Source organism: Neofelis nebulosa, chromosome 8 (genome assembly GCF_028018385.1).
Source record: "Neofelis nebulosa isolate mNeoNeb1 chromosome 8, mNeoNeb1.pri, whole genome shotgun sequence".
NCBI lineage: Eukaryota > Metazoa > Chordata > Mammalia > Carnivora > Felidae > Neofelis > Neofelis nebulosa.
The window spans coordinates 108917659-108941970 of NC_080789.1; the positions used below are offsets into that span (position 1 = coordinate 108917659).

Below are 24312 nucleotides of genomic sequence, written 5' to 3' on the forward strand. Positions count from 1 at the left end.
CTGGTGGTGAGGAGCAAGGAGAGACCTAGGTTTCTGGTCTGGACCCCCTTGGTGAACGTTGTGCTCTTTTCCAGAATAGAGAACCTGGGGGAAAGAGTATATGGCAGTCTGGTCTGAAGAAGAAAAAATGGAAATGTGGGGGACAAAGGCAAGGAGTGTCTAGCCTAGCTGTCATTGCTAGCCCTAGAACTTTATAAGCCAAACGTTTCTTTCCCTCTAAGACTTGGCTGTTTGGAATCAGAACTGATCACATGAATATGCTTTCCCTCTTCTCTTACCTACCTATGGTGTGTTTTCACAGAGCTCCCACCAAAGCTGACTCATAAGAGCTCTTCCTGGAAGTGTGCAGTCCTGAAGACAGGCCAGACAGCTCATGGCCTGGGAATTTTGGAGTGATCAGTAAAGGGTCAGGTGTTGGGGTTCCTGAGGAAATTTGCCAGTGCATCCTGGCTGAGTCTCAGCATTTCTCAGCAGAACTCGTTGAGAAGAAGGAAGAAAACAATATGAAGAGGAAGAAGGAAGAGCTAAGGGAGCGCCTCAGTGCCTTGGACTGCCCTCATGGTCATTAGATCTCTCATATTTTTTCTCTTTTTCACTGCATAGAAATGCTTTGCTCATCTACTGTACCCTGAAGCAGTAAAGCTTTGTGTTTAATGACTCCTGATTTCTTGTGCCTTCATTTCTGCATCTGTAAAATAGGAATAATCATAGTACTGAGTGCATAAGGTTGTTGGGAGGGGTAAATGAGATAATCTGTGGAAACTGCTTCAAACTAATGCTTAGCATATAGTAGCAGTCAGCATTAGTTCCTGCCTTTGCTGTTACACCTATGTGCTAGCCTGTCTTGAGGCAAGGTGCTCCTGCCAATTCAGGAGCTGAAATCTGTGATTACTTGCTGTCCCTGGATTTTTTTCTTAATGCCCTATCTCATATACACAAAAACCCTTTCCCCAGGAATGCTGAGATTAGTGGTATTCCCTCCCTCTTAAATTACTCACCTGTGTAGTCTGCTGAGCCCAAGATGGGTTGGGATAAGAGAGGTTGGTAGGTTGTTAGGAAAGTGCTGTTTTTTGTTTTTCTTATCTTTTTAAGTTCCTTTTGGCTTCCAGCCTCTGGAGATCAGCCTAGATTAGTGAATCTCCCCCAGAGATTTTTTTTTTTCTGATTTCCTTCAACCACATGGTAGGGACTGAGCAGGGGACTTTCCAGTGGAGTCTGAAATAGACTAGCTAAGAAATTACTCTTATCTCTGAGCTCCATAGGTGCCCATTCTGACTCTGTAAGGAACAACCTGAGTGGGAGGAACTCATAATGCTTCCAGTTATGCTTCCTATAATGTTTCTTTCTTTGCCTTTGCTCTTATAACAATTGCTTGTACTACTCATTTGACATTGAGTAATACTCTTTCTTGTGACAGCTCTCTTTTCCTATTAAGAGTTTTACTCCTGTTTCGCTTTTCAGAGTCCAATGCTTTATCTCTCCTCTCCAATTTGTTTGGATGCTCCTTAGTGAAATATTTGTACCTCTGAGAGTATTCTTCAGGATTTTATGTCCTTAGATCTTAGAAGAACATTTGATTTTTGTTAAATCCCGTAGCTTGCCCTTGTCCTCAGTATTTTTTTCCCTCTTTCTTATATAGGCCCGGTTGGTTTACACAACATTGGACAGACCTGCTGTCTTAACTCCCTTATTCAGATATTAATTATGAATGTGGGCTTCACCAGGATATTGAAGAGGTAAGGCTGATAAACATGTGTATTTTACATTTTCAAATACTCAATTTTTCACAGTGACTTTAAGTCTTCTTTTGAAAGTTGCCAGAGAAAAGAACTTGTTCTGCACATTCTAGAATACACACTATAATCACCTAAGATGTTTAAAAAGAAATATAAATGCCTGTTCCCACCACCAGATACTTGGTTTCAGATGGTCTGGGGTGGGGCTTAGGCATTAGACTCCCCAGGTGATTGTAAAGTGCAGCCAGGATTGACAGCCACTGATTTGGTTAAAACAGTGTTGGGACTAGACCAAATTCAGAGGAGTAAATCAATGAATAGGTCCTTGAGTCTCTCCATTGAGCCCTCTCAAACAGAACATGAACACACACAAAGTGTATATATATGTGTATATATATTTACATATGTATGTACTTTATCACACATTATTTTAAAAGATGTTTATTTACTAATTAATTTTGACAGAGAGCGTGAGCAGGGTAGGGGCAGAGAGAGAGAGGGTGAGAGAGAGAATCCCAAGCAGCGTGGAGCCAAATGCAGGGCTCAAACTCACAAACTGTGACATCATGACCTGAGCCAAAATCAAGAGTTGGACACTTAACCGACTGAGCCACCCCAGGCCCCCTGTAATTAGTTTTTTAATAAGGTTTTCTCTTGTCCCTAGACTCTTTTTTTAAAGTTTAAATTCTAGTTAGTTAACATATAGTGTAATATTAGTTTTAGGTATACAATATAGTGATTCAACACTTCCATACAACACCCTGTGCTTATCACAAATACACTCCTTAATCCCCTCACTTGTTTCACCCATTCCCCTGTCCCCACCTCCCATCTAGTAACCATCAGTTTGTTCTATGTAGTTAAGAGTCTGTTTCTTAGTTTCCCCTCTCTTTTTTCCCCTATGATTGTTTGTTTTGTTTCTTAAATACCACATATGAGTGAAATCATATGGTATTTGTCTTTGACTTATTTTCACGTAGCATAATACTCTGTAGCTCCATGTTGCAAATGGCAAGATTTAATTATTTTTTATGGCTGAGTGATATTCCATCCTGTATGTATACCATATCTTCTTTATCCATTCATCAGTCAGACACCGGGGGGGGTGTTTCCATAGTTTGGCTATTGTAGTTAATATTGCTATAAATATTGGAGTGTATATATCCCTTTGAATTAGTATTTTTGTATCTTTTGGGGTAAATACCTAGTAGTGCAATAGCTGGAAGTTCTTTTTTAACTTTTTTTTAATGTTTATTTTTGACAGAGAGAGAGAGAGAGAGAGAGAGAGAGAGAGAGAGAGAGAGAGAGAGAGAGAGAGAGACAGGGCATGAGCGGGGGAGGGGCAGCGAGAGAGGGCGACACAGAATCCGAAGCAGGTTCCAGGCTCTGAGCTGTTAGCACAGAGCCCGACGTGGGGCTCAAACCCACAGACTGTGAGATCATGACCTGAGCCAAAGTCAGACACTCAACTGACTGAGCCACCCAGGCGGCCCTCTTTTGAGGAACCTCCACTGATTTCCACAGTAACTGTGTCAGTTTGCATTTCCACCAATAGTGCAGGAGGGCTCCTCTTTCTCCACATCCTTGCCAACACCTGTTGTGTTGTTGTTGTTGTTGATTTTAGCCATTCTGATAGGTGTGAAGTGATATCTCATAGTTTTGATTTATATTTCCCTGGTTATGAGTGATATTGAGCATTTTTTCATGTGTCTGTTGGCCATATGGATGTCTTCTTTGGAAAAATGTCAATTCATGTCTTCTGCCCGTTTTTAAATTGGATTATTTGTTTTTTGGATGTTGAATTTTATAAGTTCTTTATAGGTTTTGGATTCTAACCCTTTATTAGATATGTCATTTGCAAATATCTTTTCCCATTTCATAGAATGCCTTTTAGTTTTGTTGATTGTTTCCTTCACTGTGTGGAAGCTTTTTATTTTGATGAAGTCCCAACAGTTTATTTTTGCTTTTATTTCCTTTGACTCAAGTAGACCTATAGTATGAAGTTGCTATGGCTGATGTGAAAGAGATTACTGCTTGTGTTATCCCCTAGGATTTTAATGGCTTCAGGTCTCACATTTACATTTTTACCACTTTGAATTTATTTTTGTGTGTGGTGTAAGAAAGTGGTCCAGTTTCATTCTTCCACATGTTGGTGTCCAGTTTTCCCAACAGCATTTGTTGAAGAGATTGTCTTTTTTCCATTGGATAGTCTTTCCTGCTTTGTCAAAGATTAATTAACCATATAGTTGTGGGTTTATTTTTGGGTTTTCTACTCTGTTCCACTGATCTATGTGTCCATTTTTGTGCTATTACCCTATTGTCTTGACCACTACAGCTTTGTAATATAAGTTGAAGTCCAGAATTGTGATGCCTCCAGCTTTGCTTTTCTTTTCCAGGGAAAACTCCAAGAGTTTTCCAGGGTTGCTTTGGATATTCAGAGTCTTTTTGTGGTTACATACAAATTTTAGGATTGTTTGTTCTGGCTCTGTGAAAAATGCTGTTGGTATTTTGATAGAGATTGCATTAAATGTGTATATTGCATTGGGTAGTGTAGACATTTTCACAATATTTGTTCTTCCAATCCACGAACATGGAATGTTTTTCCATTTCTTTGTGTTCTCTTCAATTTCTTTTGCCAGTGTTGTATAGTTTTCAGAGTACAGAGTATAGGTCTTGCACCTCTTTGGTACCTAGGTTTATTCCTAGGTATCTAGGAATCTAGGTGCAATTGTAAATGAGATTGAGTCCTTCATTTCTCTTTAGTTTTTTTTTAAGTTTATTTATTTATTTTGAGAGAGACAGAGACAGTGTGAGTGGGGGAAGGGGGGAGAGAGAGAGAGAGAGAGAGAGAGAGAGAGAGAGAGAGAGAATCCCAAGCAGGCTCCATGCTATCAGCACAGAGCCTGATGTAGAACTTGAACTCACAAAATCATGAGATCAAGACCTGAGCTGAAACCAAGATTCAGACACTTAACCAACTGAACCACACAAGCACCCCTGTTTCTCTTTCTTCTGCTTTATTATTGGCATATAGAAATGCAAAAGATTTCTATATGTTGATTTTATATCCTGTGACTTTACTGAATTCGTGTATCAGTTCTAGCATTTTTTTTTTTGTGTGGAATCTTCAGGGTTTTCTATGTAGAGTGTCATATCATCTGCAAATGGTGAACGTTTGAATTCTCCCATGCCACTTTGGATGCCTTTTATTTCTTTGTGTTGTCTGATTGCTATGGCTAGGACTTCCAGTACTACATTGAATAACAGTGGTGACAGTGGACATCCCCGTTGTTCCTGACCTTCTTCCTGACTGAGAGCTTTTCCTCATTGAGGATGATGCTAGCTGTGAGGTTTTCATATATGACCTTTATTATGTTGAAGTATGCTCCCTCTATCCCTACTTTGTTGAGGGTTTTTATCATGAATGGATGTTGTACTTTGTCAAATGCTTTTTCAGCATCTATTGAGAGGATCATATGGTTCTTATCCTTTCTTTTATTAGCGTTATTTTTCACAATGATTGATTTGTAAATATTGAATCACCCTTGCCACCCAAGCATAAATCCCACTTGCTCACAGTGAATAATTCTTTTAATGTATTGTTGGATTTCGTTTGCTAGTATTTTATTGAGGTTTGGATTCAGTTTGCTAGTATTTATTTTATTTGTATCCATGTTCATCAGGGTTAATAGCCTGTAGTTTGCTTTTTTTAGTGGTGTTTTGGTGTCACAGTAGTGCTGGCCTCATAGAATGAATTTGGAAGTTTTCCTTATTTTTCTATTTTCTGGGATTGTTTGAGAAGAATAGGTATTAACTCTTCTTTAAATGTTTCGTAGAATTCACTTATGAAGCCATCTGATTCTAGATTTTTGTTTCTTGGGAGTTTTTTGATTATTTATTCAATTTCTTTGCAGGTTATTGGTCTGGGGGGAAGACAGAGAGAGAGAAAAAGAGAGAATCCCAAGCAGGCTCCTTGCTGTCAGTGCAGAGCCTGACACAGGGCTCCATCTCATGAACCATGAGATCATGACCTGAGCTGAAATCAAGAGTTGGACATTTAACCTACTGAGCCACCCAGCCACCCCCCCCCCCATTTGCCTTTTGTTACAGTCTTTGTTTTATAATCCAGTTTATCTGATACAGGTATTGCCACTCCAGCTTTCTTTTGACATTTATTTGCATGATAAATGTTTCTCCACCCCCTCACTTTCAATCTGTAGGTGTCTTTAGGTCTAAAATGAGTCTCTTGTAGGTAGCTTATAGATTGGTCTTGTTGTTGTTGTTTTTTAATCTATTCTAATATCTTAGGTCTTTTGATTGGGACATTTAGTCCATTTACATTCAAAGTAATTATTGATAGGTATTATTTATTGCCATTTTATTACTTGTTTTGTCATTGTTTCTGGAAGATTTTCTCTGATCTTGTCTTTGTCACTTTGGCCTCTTCTTTCTACTCAAAGAGTTGTCTTTAATATTTCTTGCAGGGCTGGTTTAGTGGTCACAAACTACTTTAGTTTTTGTTTGTTGGGGAAACTCTTTATCTCTCCTTATATTCTGAATGGTAGCCTTGCTGGATAGAGTATTCTTGACTGCAGATATTTCCCATTCAGCACTTTGAATATATCATGCCCCTCCCTTCTGGCTTGCCAAGTTTACATTGAAAAATCTCATGAGTTTCCCCTTGTAAGTTAATGACCTCTTTGGTCTTGCTGTTTTTAAGGTTTTTCTTTTTAATCATATTTTGCAAATTTAATTCCAGTATGTCTTGGTATTGGCCCCCTTTTGTTTATTTTGTTGGGAGTTCTCTGTGCCTCCTGGATATGGATGTCTGCTTCCTTCCCCAGATTAGGGAAGTTTTTAGCTATTTTTCACATACATGTTCTGTCACCCTTTCTCTCTCTTCTTCTGGGACTCCTATAATAAAATGGTATTACATTTGATGGAGTCTTCGAGTTCTATATCTATTCTCATGTTGCATAATTTTGCTTTTGTTCAGTTTCATTGCTTTCCTTTACTTTGTCATCTAGGTCATTAATTGTTCCTCTGTTTCTTGCAGCCTGCTGTTCATTGCATCAGACATGTTTCTAATTTCATTTATTGCACTCTTCATCTCTGATTGATTCTTTTTTAACTCTTTTATCTCTGTAATAAGGGTCTCACTGATGTCTGTCATTTTTTTCTCAAGCCTAGTGAATATCCTTATGATTATTGCTTTAAATTCTCCCTCAGGCATGTTACTTATATCTGTTTCACTTAGGTCTCTGGCTGTGGCCTTATCTTGTTCTTTCATTTGGGATAAATTCCTCTGTCTTCCAATTGTGTCTAAATCTCTGCCTACTTCTCTGTGATAGAAAAGCCAGTTGTGTCTCCTCTTCCTGAAAGTAATGTCCTAATGAAGAGATGTCATGTAGTGACCAGGGCCTGCCACTTCAGGAGGTGTCTCTAGTGTATGCTGCATGCCACCTGCTGTTGTGTTTCAGCTGCTCTGTCTTTCAGGCCAGTTGTCTGAAAAGACTCTCCTTGCCTGCTATGGGCAATGTTATTCCCTGAATGTTGAGTTTAAGCTAGTTATGCTCTGGTCTGCTTGTGAAGTGAGGCCTGTCACCAACTGCACTGGAACTGAGGTCCTGCAGGACTCTCTGGTCAAGAGGTGTGGTGTGGGCAGAAGTTTGTGCTGGTCTTCTGGAGGAGGGGCCCACCACATTGGGACTGAGGCAAGAATGATTGAAAAGAGTTGTGTTACTGGAGATTGGGGGTGTGGGGCATGGTGTATGCAAGTTAGGCAGCTAGTGTTGGTGCTGTGCTGCCCCCCCATAGGTGGTTCTGTATTTCTGCTGAGGAGTGGGGGAGGGAAATGGCACAAGCTGGTCCTTTTACTCCCAGAGAAGTGTCCCTGTGAATGCTGCCTCTCGGAGATGCTCTCTGAGAAGAATGAATAATCACCCCATTGTGTGCCCTAGGTGCTATTTATTTATTTATTTATTTATTAGTATATGAAATTTATTGTCAAATTGGTTTCCATACAACACCCAGTACTCATCCCAAAAGATACCCTCTTCAATACCCATCACCTACCCTCCCCTCCCTCCCACCCCCCATCAACCCTCAGTTTGTTCTCAGTTTTTAAGAGTGTCTTAAGCTTTGGCTCTCTCCCACTCTAACTTCTTTTTTTTTTTCCTTCCCCTTCCCCATGGGTTTCTGTTAGGTTTCTCAGGATCCACATAAGTGTGAAACCATATGGTATCTGTCTTTCTCTGTATGGCTTATTTCACTTAGCATCACACTTTCCAGTTCCATCCGCGTTGCTACAAAGGGCCAGATTTCATTCTTTCTCATTGCCACATAGTATTCCATTGTGTATACAAACCACAATTTCTTTATCCATTCATCAGTTGATGGACATTTAGGCTCTTTCCACAATTTGGCTATTATTGAGAGTGCTGCTATAAACATTGGGGTACAAGTGCCCCTATGCATCAGTACCCCTGTATCCCTTGGGTAAATTCCTAGCAGTGCTACTGCTGGGTCATAGGGTAGGTCAATTTTTAATTTTTTGAGGAACCTCCACACTGTTTTCCAGAGTGGCTGCACCAGTTTGCATTCCCACCAACAGTGCAAGAGGGTTCCCGTTTCTCCACATCCTCTCCAGCGTCTATAGTCTCCTGATTTGTTCATTTTGGCCACTCTGACTGGCGTGAAGTGATATCTGAGTGTGGTTTTGATTTGTATTTCCCTGATGAGCAACGTTGAGCATCTTTTCATGTGCCTGTTGGCCATCCGGATGTCTTCTTAGGAGAAGTGTCTATTCATGTTTTCTGCCCATTTCTTCACTGGATTATTTTTTTTTTTTGGGTGTGGAGTTTGGAGTGTTCTTTATAGATTTTGGATACTAGGCCTTTGTCCCATATGTCATTTGCAAATATCTTTTCCCATTCCGTTGGTTGCCTTTTAGTTTTGTTGGTTGTTTCCTTTGCTGTGCAGGAGCTTTTTATCTTCATGAGGTGCCAATAGTTCATTTTTGCTTTTAATTCCCTTGCCTTTGGGGATGTGTCAAGTAAGAAATTGCTGCAGCAGAGGTCAGAGAAGTCTTTTCCTGCTTTCTCTTCTAGGGTTTTGATGGTTTCCTGTCTCACATTCAGGTCCTTTATCCATTTTGGGTTTATTTTTGTGAATGGTGTAAGAAAGTGGTCTAGTTTCATCCTTCTGCATGTTGCTGTCCAGTTCTCCCAGCACCATTTGTTAAAGAGACTGTCTTTTTTCCATTGGATATTCTTTCCTGCTTTGTCAAAGATTAGTTGGCCATACTTTTGTGGGTCTAATTCTGGGGTTTCTATTCTATTCCATTGGCCTATGTGTCTGATTTTGTGCCAATACCATGCTGTCTTGATGATTACAGCTTTGTAGTAGAGGCTAAAGTCTGGGATTGTGATGCCTCCTGCTTTGGTCTTCTTCAAAATTACTTTGGCTATTCGGGACCTTTTGTGGTTACATATGAATTTTAGGATTGCTTATTCTAGCTTCGAGAAGAATGCTGGTGCAATTTTGATTGGGATTGAATTGAATGTGTAGATGGCTTTGGGTAGTATTGACATTTTAACAATATTTATTCTTCCAATCCATGAGCGTGGAAGGTTTTTCCATTTCCTTGTATCTTCTTCAATTTCCTTCATAAGCTTTCTATAGTTTTCAGCATACAGATCTTTTACATCTTTGGTTAGATTTATTCCTAGGGATTTTATGCTTCTTGGTGCAATTGTGAATGGGATCAGTTTCTTTATTTGTCTTTCTGTTGCTTCATTATTAGTGTATAAGAATGCAACTGATTTCTGTACATTGATTTTGTATCCTGGAACTTTGCCGAATTCATGTATCAGTACTAGCAGAATTTTGGTGGAGTCTATCGGGTTTTCCATGTATAATATTATGTCATCTGCAAAAAGTGAAAGCTTGACTTCATCTTTGCCAATTTTGATGCCTTTGATTTCCTTTTGTTGTCTGATTGCTGATGCTAGATCTTCCAACACTATGTCAAGCAACAGCGGTGAGAGCGGACATCCCTGTCGTGTTCCTGATCTCAGGGGTAAAGCTGTCAGTTTTTCCCCATTGAGGATGATGTTAGCTGTGGGCTTTTCATAAATGGCTTTTATGATGTTTAAGTATGTTCCTTCTATCCCGCCTTTCTCGAGGGTTTTTATTAAGAAAGGATGCTAAATTTTGTCAAATGCTTTTTCTGCATCAATTGACAGGATCATATGGGTCTTTTCTTTTCTTTTATTAATGTGATGTGTCACGTTGATTGATTTGTGAATGTTGAACCCTACCTGCATCCCAGGAATGAATCCCACTTGATCATGGTGAATAATTCTTTTTATATGCTGTTGAATTCGATTTGCTAGTGTCTTATTGAGAATTTTTGCATCCATATTCGTCAGGGATATTGGCCTGTAGTTCTCTTTTTTTAAAAAAAAATTTTTTTTAAACGTTTTTATTTATTTTTGAGACAGAGAGAGACAGAGCATGAACGGGGGAGGGTCAGAGAGAGAGGGAGACACAGAATCTGAAACAGGCTCCAGGCTCTGAGCTGTCAGCACAGAGCCCGACGCGGGGCTCGAACTCACAGACTGTGAGATCGTGACCTGAGCCGAAGTTGGACACTCAACCGACCGAGCCACCCAGGCGCCCCAATGTAGTTCTCTTTTTTTACTGGGTCTCTGTCTGGTTTGGGAATCAAAGTAATACTGGCTTCATAGAATGAGTCTGGAAGTTTTCCTTCCCTTTCCATTTTTTTGGAACAGCTTGAGAAGGATAGGTATTATCTCTGCTTTAAATGTCTGGTAGAATTCCCCAGGGAAGCCATCTGGTCCTGGACTCTTATTTGTTGGGAGATTTTTGATAACTGATTCAATTTCTTCGCTGGTTATGGGTCTGTTCAAGCTTTCTATTTCCTCCAGTTTGAGTTTTGGAAGTGTGTGGGTGTTTAGGAATTTGTCCATTTCTTCCAGGTTTGTCCAGTTTGTTGGCATATAATTTTTCATAGTATTCCCTGATAATTGCTTGTATTTATGAGGGATTGGTTGTAATAATTCTATTTTCATTCATGGTTTTATTTATTTGGGTCCTCTCCCTTTTCTTTTGAGAAGGCTGGCTAGAGGTTTATCAATTTTGTTTATTTTTTCAAAAACCAACTCTTGGTTTCATTGATCTGCTCTACAGTTTTTTAGATTCTATCTTGTTTATTTCTGCTCTGATCTTTCTTATTTCTCTTCTTCTGCTGGGTTTTGGGGCGTCTTTGCTGTTCTGCTTCTATTTCCTTTAGGTGTGCTGTTAGATTTTGTATTTGGGATTTTTTGAGATAGGCCTGGATTGCAATGTATTTTCCTCTCAGGACTGCCTTCGCCGCATCCCAAAGCATTTGGATTGTTGTATTTTCATTTTCGTTTGTTTCCATATATTTTAAATTTCTTCTCTAATTGCCTGGTTGACCCATTCATTCTTTAGTTGGGTGTTCTTTAACCTCCATGCTTTTGGAGGTTTTCCAGACTTTTTCCTGTGGTTGATTTCAAGCTTCATACGATTGTGGTCCGAAAATATGCATGATCTCAATTCTTGTATACTTTTGAAGGCTGTTTTGTGACCCAGTATGTGATCTATCTTCGAGAATGTTCCATGTGCACTCGAGAAGAAAGTATATTCTGTTGCCTTGGGGTACAGAGTTCTAAATATATCTGTCAAGTCCATCTGATCCAATGTATCATTCAAGGGTCTTGTTTCTTTATTGACCCTGTGTCTAGATGATCTATCCATTGTTGTAAGTGGGGTATTAAAGTCCCCTGCAATTACCACATTCTTGTCAATAAGGTTGCTTATGTTTGTGAGTAATTGTTTTATATATTTGGGGGCTCCCATATTCAGCGCATAGACATTTATAATTGTTAGTTCTTTCTGATGGATAGACTCTGTAATTATTATATAATGCCCTTCTTCATCTCTTGTTACAGCCTTTAATTTAAAGTCTAGTTTGTCTTATGTAAGTATGGCTAGTCCAGCTTTCTTTCGACTTTCAGTAGCATGATAAATAGTTCACCATCCCCTCACTTTCAATCTGAAAGTGTCCTCAGGTCTAAAATGAGTCTCTTGTAGACAGCAAATAGATGGGTCTTGTTTTTTTATCCATTCTGATACCCTATGTCTTTTGTTTGGTGCATTTAGTCCATTTACATTCAGTGTTACAGAAAGATGTGGGTTTAGAGTCATTGTGATGTCTGTAGGTTTCATGCTTATAGCGATGTCTCTGGTACTTTGTCTCACAGGATCCCCCTTAGGATCTCTTGTAGGGCTGGTTTAGTGGTGATGAATTCCTTCAGTTTTTGTTTGTTTGGGAAAACCTTTATCTCTCCTATTCTAAATGACAAATTTGCTGGGTAGAGGATTCTCAGCTGCATATTTTTTTCTGTTCATCACATTGAAGATTTCCTGACATTCCTTTCTGGCCTGCCAAGTTTCAGAAGAGAGATCCGTCACTAGTCTTATCGGTCTCCCTTTATATGTTAGAGCACGTTTATCCCTAGCTGCTTTCAGAATTTTCTCTTTATCCTTGCATTTTGCCAATTTCACTATGATATGTCGTGCAGAAGATCGATTCAAGTCACGTCTGAAGGGAGTTCTCTGTGCCTCTTGGATTTCAATGCCTTTTTCCTTCCCCAGTTCAGGGAAGTTCTCAGCTATTATTTCTTCAAGTACACCTTCAGCACCTTTCCCTCTCTCTTCCTCCTCTGGAATACCAATTATGCATAGATTATTTCTCTTTACTGCATCACTTAGTTCTCTAATTTTCCTGTCATACTGCTAGATTTTTTTATGTCTCTTTTTCTCAGCTTCTTTTTCCATAATTTTATCTTGTAGTTCACCTATTCTCTCCTCTACCTCTTCAATCCGAGGTGTGGTCGTTTCCATTTTATTTTGCAGCTCATTAATAGCATTTTTAAGCTCCTCCTGGCTGTTCCTTAGTCCCTTGATCTCTGTAGCAATAGATTCTCTGCTGTCCTTTATACTGTTTTCAAGCCCAGTGATTAATTTTATGACTATTACTCTAAATTCATTTTCTGTTATATTGTTTAAATCGTTTTTGATCAGTTCATTAGCTGTCGTTATTTCTTGGAGGTTTTTTTGAGAGGAATTCTTCGTTTCGTCATTTTGGATAGTCCCTGGAATGGTGCAGAACTGCAGGGCACTTCCCCTGTGCTGTCTTGAATAACTTGTGTTGGTGGGCGGGGCCACAGTCAGACCTGATGTCTGCCCCCAGCCCACCGCTGGGGCCACAGTCAGACTGGTGTATACCTTCTCTTCCCCTCTCCTAGGGGCGGGATTCACTGTGGGGTGGTGTGGCCTGTCTGGGCTACTTGCACATTGCCAGGCTTGTGGTGCTGGGGATCTGGCATATTAGTTTGGGTGGATTGGCAAGTTGCACAGGGGTGGGTGGGGCAGGCTCAGTTTGCTTTTCCTTTGGTGATCTGCTTCAGGAGGGGCCCTGTGACACCGGGAGGAGTCAGACCTGCCACCAGAGGGATGGATCTGCAGAAGCACAGCGTTGGGTGTTTGCGCGGTGCAAGCAAGTTCCCTGACAGGAACTGGTTCCCTTTGGGATTTTGGCTGGGGTTGGGCGAGGGAGATGGCACTGGCAAGTGCCTTTGTTCCCCGCCAAGCTGCGCTCTGTTGTCCGGGGCTCAACAACTCTCCCTCCCATTGTCCTCCAGCCCTCCCCCTCTCTGAGCAGAGCTGTTAACTTATAACCTTCCAGATGTTAAGTCCCGCTTGCTGTCCGAACACACTCTGTCCGGCCCCTCCACTTTTGCAAGCCAGACTCGGGGACTCTGCTTTGCCGGCGGGCTGCCCCTCTGCCCCGGCTCCCTCCTGCCAGTCCATGTAGCACGCACCGCCTCTCTGCCCTTTCTACCCTCTTCCGTGGGCCTCTCGTCTACATTTGGCTCTGGAGAATCTGTTCTGCTAGTCTTCTGGTGGTTTTATGGGTTATTTAGGCAGGTGTGGGTGGAATCTAAGTGATCTGCAGGACGCTGTGAGCCCAGCGTCCTCCTACGCTGCCATCTTCCTACCTCTGGATGATCTTGATTCCCTGGGTGCTTTTTAGATGGTCGTTTCCATGCTATCTGCCCCCAGTTGTTTCCCTGCCTTCTTTCCAGGAGCAGTATAGGACCCTCTACACTCTGTCCCTGCCAAGACCTCTGACCTTTAAAACTCCAAGGTTTAAGCCTTGCTGGTTGCAAGAAGTCATAAAAGTCTGCCCCTCTTTTTTTCCCAAACCAATGGCTTTTGGGAAATGTTCTCCTTGTGCACTCTGCTGTGCGTTTCTCTCTCTCTCTCCCCCTTCTCCACAATCATGGTTCCCTCCCCTCCACAGCAGCTGTGATCTGTTTCTCCCCAAAACCTCACCTCCATACTTCTTACATTTTTCTATGTGGCCTCTTCTCTTCCTTTCATTGTGGAGTTTGTTTTATCAGTCTTTAGGTCAATTTCTGGGGTATTTAGGACAATTTGATAGTTATGCAGTTGTGTTCCTGGGATGAGGTGAGCCTCTGGTCCTCCTACTTTGCTTACATCTTCCTTTCTGCCTATCATATATTCTTTTCTGCCCAGTGCTTTCTTTTTTTTCCCTTCCATTGGCATGAGCCTTTCTTCCCAGGACCTAGATAAGTATTTGCCTTTTCACTTTGGAGTACTTCAGCCTGGACATTTTACTGTGTGGCCATTTTGCTATGGACCCAGGACCTTCTGCATCTGCCCTTCATTTAAGTTTGACTGTTGGGCAGAGTTGGGAGAGGGGTGAGACAACAGTTGTCTGATCCCCTCTTGAGAGGGTACTCTCTATAGCCAATATGCTAACATGGTATTTTTCAAGTCGTTTGTACATTTAAGTCATCTGGGAAACTTAAAGTTCTGATAACTGGGCCCGACTATTAGAAATTCTGATTTAGGTATCTGTAAAGTGGCCCGGACATGGATATTTTTGAAAGTTCCCCCAAGTGATTCCAGTATGCATCTAGCATTGAGAACTGTGGCGATAAGGAGGTTCTTATTTGGCAGGATAATAATGGATGTTCTTATTTGGCAGGATAACAGTACCAAGGGGAACAGAAGAGCAAAGGAGAAGTGTCCCCTTCCAGTTGCTCTTGCTACTAGAGAGGATGCGGGACAGCCGGCAGAAAGCAGTGCAACCCTTGGAACTTGCCTACTGTCTCCAGAAGTACAATGTTCCAAGTAAGACAGCCCTCTCATCTCTGAGAGAGGGAGGGAGGGGGGATGGTAAGGGGGTAGAGGGAGGGTGAGGGCCTCAAAAATGAGTCAGGAACTGTCCCCTTCCCTTCTTTGTTTTTGGAGAGTTTGTGAAGAGATAGGTGTTAATTCTTTAAATGTTTGGCAGAATTAAGCCCTCTGGGCCTGGGATTTTCTTTGTGGGAAGCTTTAAAATGGTTGATTCAGGGGTGGCTGGGTGGCTCAGTCAGTTGAGTGTCCAACTCTTTATTTTGGCTAAGGTCATGATGCCAGGGTTGTGGGATCAAGTCCTGTGTCAGGCTCTGCACTTTGTGTGGAGCCTGCTTAAGATTTTTTCTCTCTCTCTCTTCCTCTGCCCCTCTCCCCCACTCGTGCTTTCTCTAAAATAAAAATAAAAATCAATAAAATGACTGATTCAGTCTCTTTCCTTTTTACAGTTAGTGTTCTTTCTTTTCAGGTTGAAGAACTGAACTCCCTTTAGCATTTCTTGTAAGGCAAGTGTAGTTATGATGAACTCCCTCAGCATTTGTCTGGGAAAGCCTTTATCTCTCCTTCATTTCTGAAGTAAAGTTTTCTTGATAGCGGTTTTTTTCTTTCATCACTTTGAATATGTCATTCCACTGTCTCCTGGCATGTAAGGTTTGTGCAGAGAAATCCTCTGATAGCCTTATAGGGGGTTCCCTTGTAAGTGATAAGCTTCCTTTCTATTATTGATTTTAAGATCTCTCTTTGTCTTTGATTTTTTGAAGTTTTAACACTGATGTGTCTTGGAGAATATCTGTTTGAATTAAATATGCTTGGGGACCTATGAGCTTTATTAACTTAGATGTCTAATCTCCCCAGATTTGGGAAGTCTCAGCTACTGTTTCTTAAGTAAGTTTTCTGTCACTTTCCTTTCTCTTTTGAGACTCCATCCAGTCTGCTGTCGAAACTATTGAAATCTTCAGCTGAATCACTGTGTTATTTAGTTCCAAAATTTCTATTTGGTTCTTTTTTATGTTTTCTTTCTTTGTTAAACTTCTGTTTTTCTTGCAGTGTTTTCCTGATTTATTGAAATTGATTATGTTCTGTGACAGCTCTGAGTATCTTTAGAACAATTATTTATAATTATTTTCTAGGCAATTTGTATATCTCCATTTCTTTGGGATCAGTTTTTGAAAGTATATTCTGTTCTTTTGGTGATATCGTGTTTCCCTGATTCTTTGCGATCCCTGTAGCCTTGTGTAGGTGTCTCCACATTTGAAGAAGTAGTTACTTATTACAGACTTTATGCATTGACTTTTTTAGAGAAAGACCTTCACCTACAGCTAGAGTGTGCTGTGGTCTAGGTCTAGTGGTGTGGGGGCACCAGGTGTGGTGTATGGTGGCTCTGGGTCCAGGGGTTATAATGTCTTAGTGGCTTAGGCTTCTGGGGTCCATGACCTAGATAACTGTGTGATCCTTGGAGAGAGATGTAGGGTATCTGAAATAGCTACAAGAGCTGTTAGAGTCCTCAGTGGACCTTTTGGTGCAGCAGCTAGGACCAGGGCAGGGAGTGGTGGTTGCCACTGGTGGTGTGCATGCTTGTCTGTGGGGGCTAGTTGCAGGTGGCTGCTTGGTGGCAGGGTCTGGTTGTAGACACACACATAGTGGTGAGGGCTGTGGCCAGCAGCAGGTGCTGGGTCTTACTGAGGGTGCATTAGCAGCTGTAGGGGCTTTTGCTATTGGTTTGCAGTTCTGTGGTTGCAGAGATCACTATGGGTGCACACATTACATTGAAGGCTGGTGACAAAGGTCAAGCCAGGAGTATACACATGCACAGCTGTGGAGGCTAGCTGTAGATGAGCCCAGGGCATAGGACAGAGACAGTAGTTGGGGCCAGATGTGGGCCCACAAGCAGCTGTGAGGGCATAGTGCACTCCTTTGGCTGAAAAAGCTTGCCCCTGGAATGTGTAGGGCAACAGAGGTTGGTGATGGGATTCAGGCTGGCAGTGTATAGGTTGCACAGATGCAGAGGTTACTTGTAGGCAACCCCAGAGGCGCAGGCCAGTGACAAGTGTCAGGGTTGGACCCAGGCTCATAGGCAGCTTGGGACGGGTGGGTCTTAGCTGTTGAGAAGCAGTTATGTGGCTATAGGGGCTCACTCTGGATGTACAAAAGGCAGTAGAGAATGGCGACAGGATTCAGGCTGGCAGGTGTAGGTGCACAGCCACAGGGTTTAGCTACAAGTGTGTAAATGGGGGTGGGGGTCAGCTATGAGGATGTAGGCTGACACTTTGTATGTGTGCAGCCACAGAGGCCAGGAATGTCTGCTGTTGTGATTTTCTGAGCACTGGTGGGTGGAGGGGAATGTAGTGGGGAGGGACTCTGGTAATGGTGCCTGTAAACAAAAGTCTGTGGGGTGACCATCTCAGTGGTGAAATCTGCAGGGTATCCATGGTGGTTGTACTGTCCATTAGTTTTTTTTCAGTGGTAGAAGCTAATGGGGTCCTTAGTTGGGTGGGTCACGGGGAACTGTGGTGGCTTCTGTTACATGGATGATACTAGCAGTTGCTTCCCTTATTCCTTGTTCCTAGACATTTACAGACATCTCAGCTTTACTGATTTCCAGGTGGGGTGAAACGAAACTAGGTCCTTCATCCAGTGTGCTGAAAGGGTGGGGAAGTTGGTCATTCATCCTGTTCTCCTTTTCCGGGTGAAAGGAGCTTTTTTTTTTAAATATGAAATTTATTGTCAAACTGGTTTCCATACAACACCCAGTGCTCATCCCAACAGGTACCCTCCTCAATACCCATCACCCACCCACCCCTCCCTCCCACCCCCCCATCAACCCTCAGTTTGTTCTCAGTTTTTAAGAGTCTCTTATGTTTTGGCTCCCTCCCTCTCTAACCTTTTTTTTCTTTTTCCTTCCCCTCCCCTATGGTCTTCTGTTAAGTTTCTCAGGATCCACATAAGAGTGAAAACATATCGTATCTGTCTTTCTCTGTATGACTTATTTCACTTAGCATAACACTCTTCAGTTCCATCCACGTTGCTACAGAAGGCCATATTTCATTCTTTCTCATTGCCATGTAGTATTCCATTGTGTATATAAACCACATCTTCTTTATCCATTCATCAGTTGATGGACATTTAGGCTCTTTCCATAATTTGGCTATTGTTGAAAGTGCTTCTATAAACACTGGGGTACAAGTGCCCCTATGCATCAGCACTCCTGTATCCCTTGGGTAAATTGCTAGCAGTGTTATTGCTGGGTCATAGGGTAGGTCTATTTTTAATTTTTTGAGGAACCTCCACATTGTTTTCCAGAGTGGCTGCACCAGTTTACATTCCCACCAACAGTGCAAAAGGGTTCCCATTTCTCCACATCCTCACCAGCATCTATAGTCTCCTGATCTGTTCATTTTGGCCACTCTGACTGGCATGAGCTGGTGTCTCATTGTGGTTTTGATTTGTATTTCCCTAATGAGGAGCGATGTTGAGCATCTTTTCATGTGCCTGTTGGTCATCCGGATGTCTTCTTAGGAGAAGTGTCTATTCATGTCTTCTGGCCATTTCTTCACTGGATTATTTGTTTTTTGGGTGTGGAGTTTGGTGAGTTCTTTATAGATTTTGGATACTAGCCCTTTGTCAGATATGTCATTTGCAAATATCTTTTCCCATTCCGTTGGTTGCCTTTTAGTATTGTTGGTTGTTTCCTTTGCTGTGCAGAAGCTTTTTATCTTCATGAGGTGCCAATAGTTCATTTTTGCTTTTAATTCCCTTGCCTTTGGGGATGTGTCAAGTAAGAAATTGCTGCAGCAGAGGTCAGAGGTTTTTTCCTGCTTTCTCCTCTAGGGTTTTGATGGTTTCCTGTCTCATATTCAGGTCCTTTATCCATTTTTAGTTTATTTTTGTGAATGGTGTAAGAAAGTGGTCTAGTTTCATCCTTCTGCATGTTGCTGTCCAGTTCTCCCAGCACCATTTGTTAAAGAGACTGTCTTTTTTCCATTGGATATTCTTTCCTGCTTTGTCAAAGATTAGTTGGCCATACTTTTGTGGGTCTAATTCTGGGGTTTCTATTCTATTCCATTGGCCTATGTGTCTGATTTTGTGCCAATACCATGCTGTCTTGATGATTACAGCTTTGTAGTAGAGGCTAAAGTCTGGGATTATGATGCCTCCTGCTTTGGTCTTCTTCAAAATTACTTTGGCTATTCGGGGTCTTTTGTGGTTCCATACAAATTTTAGGATTGCTTATTCTAGCTTCGAGAAGAATGCTGGTGCAATTTTGATTGGGATTGCATTGAATGTGTAGATTGCTTTGGGTAGTATTGACATTTTAACAATATTTATTCTTCCAATCCATGAGCGCAGAATGCTTTTCCATTTCTTTGTCTCTTCTTCAATTACCTTCATAAGCTTTCTGTAGTTTTCAGCATACAGATCTTATACATCTTTGGTTAGGTTGATTCCTAGGTATTTTATGCTTCTTGGTGCAATTGTGAATGGGATCAGTTTCTTTATTTGTCTTTCTGTTGCTTCATTGTTAGTGTATAAGAATGCAACTGATTTCTGTACATTGATTTTGTATCCTGAAACTTTTCTGAATTCATGTATCAGTTCTAGCAGACTTTTGGTGGAGTCTATCGGATTTTCCATGTATAATATCATGTCATCTGCAAAAAGTGAAAGCTTGACTTCATCTTTGCCAATTTTGATGCCTTTGATTTCCTTTTGTTGTCTGATTGCTGATGCTAGATCTTCCAACACTATGTTAAACAACAGCGGTGAGAGTGGACATCCCTGTCGTGTTCCTGATCTCAGGGGTAAAGCTGTCAGTTTTTCCCCATTGAGGATGATTTTAGCTGTGGGCTTTTCATAAATGGCTTTTATGGTGTTTAAGTATGCTCCTTCTATCCCGCCTTTCTCGAGGGTTTTTATTAAGAAATGATGCTGAATTTTGTCAAATGCTTTTTCTGCATCAATTGGCAGGATCATATGGATCTTTTCTTTTCTTTTATTAATGTGATGTATCACATTGATTGATTTGCGAATGTTGAACCAGCCCTGCATCCCAGGAATGAATCCCACTTGATCATGGTGAATAATTCTTTTTATATGCTGTTGAATTCGATTTGCTAGTGTCTTATTGAGAATTTTTACATCCATATTCGTCAGGGATATTGGCCTGTAGTTCTCTTTTTTTACTGGGTCTCTGTCTGGTTTGGGAATCAAAGTAATGCTGGCTTCATAGAATGAGTCTGGAAGTTTTCCTTCCCTTTCTATTTCTTGGAACAGCTTGAGAAGGATAGGTATTATCTCTGCTTTAAACGTCTGGTAGAATTCCCCAGGGAAGCCATCTGGTCCTGGACTCTTATTTGTTGGGAGATTTTTGATAACTGATTCAATTTCTTCGCTGGTTATGGGTCTGTTCAAGCTTTCTATTTCCTCCAGTTTGAGTTTTGGAAGTGTGTGGGTGTTTAGGAATTTGTCCATTTCTTCCAGGTTTGTCCAGTTTGTTGGCATATAATTTTTCATAGTATTCCCTGATAATTGCTTGTATTTATGAGGGATTGGTTGTAATAATTCTATTTTCATTCATGGTTTTATCTATTTGGGTTCTCTCCCTTTTCTTTTTGAGAAGGCTGGCTAGAGGTTTATCAATTTTGTTTATTTTTTCAAAAACCAACTCTTGGTTTCATTGATCTGCTCTACATTTTTTTTAGATTCTATCTTGTTTATTTCTGCTCTGATCTTTCTTATTTCTCTTCTTCTGCTGGGTTTTGGGGTGTCTTTGCTGTTCTGCTTCTATTTCCTTTAGGTGTGCTGTTAGATTTTGTATTTGGGATTTTTCTTGTTTCTTGAGATAGGCCTGGATTGCAATGTATTTTCCTCTCAGGACTGCCTTCGCTGCATCCCAAAGCATTTGGATTGTTGTATTTTCATTTTCGTTTGTTTCCATATATTTTTAAATTTCTTCTCTAATTGCCTGGTTGACTCTTTCATTCTTTAGTAGGGTGTTCTTTAACCTCCATGCTTTTGGAGGTTTTCCAGACTCTTTCCTGTGGTTGATTTCAAGCTTCATAGCATTGTGGTCTGAAAGTGTGCATGGTATCATCTCAATTCTTGTATACTAATGAAGGGCTGTTTTGTGACCCAGTATATGATCTATCTTGGAGAATGTTCCATGTGCACTCGGGAAGAAAGTATATTCTGTTGCTTTGAGATGCAGAGTTCTAAATATATCTGTCAAGTCCCTCTGTTCCAATGTATCATTCAGGGCTAAAAGGAGTTCTTTCGAGCTGGGGAGTTCCCTCTTGGCACTGGGAAGTGCTGGCCTGGAGGGTGGGATGATATAGGCAAAATGAAGCTCTTTTTCCTATCCTTTTTGTGTGGTTATCCTCAGGTTTTTACCATTGTGTTGCTCAAGTTTTTTTTTTCTTCCTGTTGCTGAAGTTTCTTTTTTTAAATTTTATTTTAGAGAGAAAGAGAGTGAGAAAAGGCATGCATGAGATTGGGAGAGGGTCAGAGGGAGAGAGAGAGAGATTTTTAAGCAGGCCCTATGCTCAATACAGAGCCTGATGTGGGGCTCGATCCCACAACCCTGTGATCATGACCTGAGCTGTAATCAAGAGTTGGACACTCAACCACCTAAGCCACCCAGGAACCCCTGTTCCTGAAGTTTTTTAAGTGGACTCTCCTGTTTTTATTTATGGATAGCTATGGAATCGTTGATCTTTTGTGGGGGCTTGGAGACTGGGGTCTTCTACTTTGCCATCTTGGTGATGTCACTCTGAATCCCAATGCTTTTTTAAAAATTTTATTTAAATTTCAGTTAGTTAACATATAGTGTAATGTTTTCAAGAGTATAATTAGTGAGTCATCACTTACATACAGCACCCAGTGCTCATCATAACAAGTGCCCTCCTTAATGCCCATAACCCATCCAGCCCATCCCCCACACACCTCCCTCCATCAGTCCTCAGTTTGTTCTCTGTCTTTGAGTCTCTTATGGTTTGTTTTCCTCTGTCTTTCCCCATACTCCCATATATTCATCTGTTTTGTTTCTTAAATTCCACATATGAGTGAAATCAATGGTATTTGTTTTTTCTCTGACTGACTTATTTCACTTAGCATAATACTCTCTGGCTCCATCTACCTCATTGCAAATAGCAAGATTTCATTCTTTTTGATGGCTGAGTAATATTCCATTGTATGTATATACCACATCTTCTTTATCCATTCATTAGTCAATGGCCACTTGGGTTCTTTCCATGGTTTGGCCATTGTTGATAAGACTGTTATAAACATCAGGGTGCATGTACCCCTTTGAATCTGTATTTTTTGTATCCTTTGGGTAAATAACCTAGTAGTGCCATTGCTGGATCATAGGGTAGTTCTATTTTTAATTTTTTAAAATATTTATTTATTTTGATAGAAAAAGCATGTGTGGGGAAGGGCAGAGAGAGGGGGGCACAGAGAGGATCCAAAGCGGGCTCTGTGCTGACAGGAGCAAGCCCAATGCAGGGCTAGAACTCACGAACCATGAGATCATGACCTGAGCTGAAGTTGGATGATCAACTGACTGAGCCACCCACATGCCCCTATTTTAAATTTTTTGAGGGACCTCCATACTGTTTCCAGAGTGGCTGCACCAGTTTGCATTTCCACCAACAGTGCAGAAGGGTTCCCCTTTTTCTGCATCCTCACCAACCCCTGTTGTTTCCTGTGTTGTTAATTTTAGCCATTCTGACAGGTGTGATGTGGTATCTCATCATGTTTTTTTTTTTTTCTTTTGAGAGAGGGAGAGAGTGAGCAAGCTGGGGAGAGGGGCAGAGGGAGAGAATCGTAAGCAGACTCCACGCTCAATGCAGAGCCCAACCCAGGGCTTGATCCCATAACCCTGGGAAAATGACCTGAATCGAAATCAAGAGTTGGATGCTCAAGTGACTGCGCCATCCAGGTTCCCCTCATCATGGTTTTGATTTGTATTTCCCTGATGATGAGTGATGCTGAATATATTTTCATGTGTCTGTTAGCCATCTGGATGTCTTCTTTGGGAAAGTGTCTATTCTTTCTTCACTGGATTATTTATTTTTGGGGTGTTGAGTTTGATAAATTCTGGATACTAACCCTTTATCAGATATGTCATTTGCAAATATCTTCTGTTCCATAGGCTGCATTTTAGTTTTATTGATTGTTTCCTTCACTGTGCAGAAACTTTTTATCTTGATGAAGTCCTAACAGTTCATTTTGCTAGGAAGAAGTTATGACAAGGCCAAATGGGTTGCTGACTGTGTTCTCCTCTAGTATTCTGATGGTTTCCTGTCTCACAATTAGGTTTTTCATTCATTTTAAATTTATTTTTGTGTATGGTGTGTCATAGACTCTAAGTCTAAAGTTCTCTTTGTCTAGCAAATGAGAGGATGCAGGATTAAAATGAGAGATGGCTAATGTCCAGGAAAAAGACAAGAGCCCCAAATGAGGGTCCTTGCCCTGTATTTATTCAGATCAGAAGGCTTGCAAACGTGATGGGTATGTACAAAGAGACAAAGAAACTGGGAACATTAATTTGTGGATGTGAGGTGGAAAAGGGGATTTTGAAGATATACAGTGTTTGGGGTTTTGGTCAATATAAAACAAAATCCAGGTGCTGGGCAGATGGGTAGATGGTTGTCAACAGCAGACAGGAGGTACCATCCCTGTTTATCTTTGTCAGCCTAGGGGATGAGACAGATAGGGGGAATAACCTCAGGGTTAATAAGGCACCTTTTCTTTTGTTAACCATCTCTGCTCTGGGCTGCTGTGCCTGCAGCACAGTAGTCCAAAGTCCAGTTCACCAGTTTGCCTAACCTGGCCCTATTCTCCTATGAAAGCAGCTGTATGCTGTAGTACTAAATTTGGGGTGCTTTCACCCTGAATATCTAATCTTGTTATTCCTATGTATTGGGTACCTTTGCACTGTTTCTATTTCAGGCCTTTGCCTCTCCCTCTCTATTTTTGGGGGCTCAGCACCCCCTCCCTATTTTGGGGTGCATTTGCACCTCCCTATTCTTGGCACCTTTGTGCTTCCCTATTCTTGGCGTGCCAATCTGGTTACCCAAACTGGGGTGTGAGAATTTTATGACTTTGTATTTCTTTATGCCTTGTTAACCCATTGGTGTAAGCCTGGGGGATTCCTAAGTTTATCCCCCACAATGGTGTAAGAAAGTGTTCTAGTTTCATTCTTTTGCATGTTGCCATCCAGTTTTCCCAACACCATTTGCTGAAGAGACTATCTTTTTTCCATTGGATATTCTTTCCTACTTTGTTGAAGATTAGTTCACCA

The 24312-nt window shown here is 41.2% G+C and overlaps 1 protein-coding gene across 1 annotated transcript in view; it reads left to right on the forward strand.

The window, feature by feature from the left end:
* Positions 1 to 326: 326 nt before the first annotated feature.
* Positions 327 to 24312, forward strand: part of USP18 (ubiquitin specific peptidase 18) — a gene marked incomplete at its 5' end in the record, with an annotated part of 50901 nt that continues 26915 nt past the window's right edge. Inside the window, 3 exons of the mRNA XM_058744295.1 lie at positions 327 to 561; positions 1640 to 1736; positions 14863 to 15008. Coding sequence (XP_058600278.1) covers positions 327 to 561; positions 1640 to 1736; positions 14863 to 15008 — 478 coding nt within the window. The remainder of the gene's footprint in view (positions 562 to 1639; positions 1737 to 14862; positions 15009 to 24312) is intronic.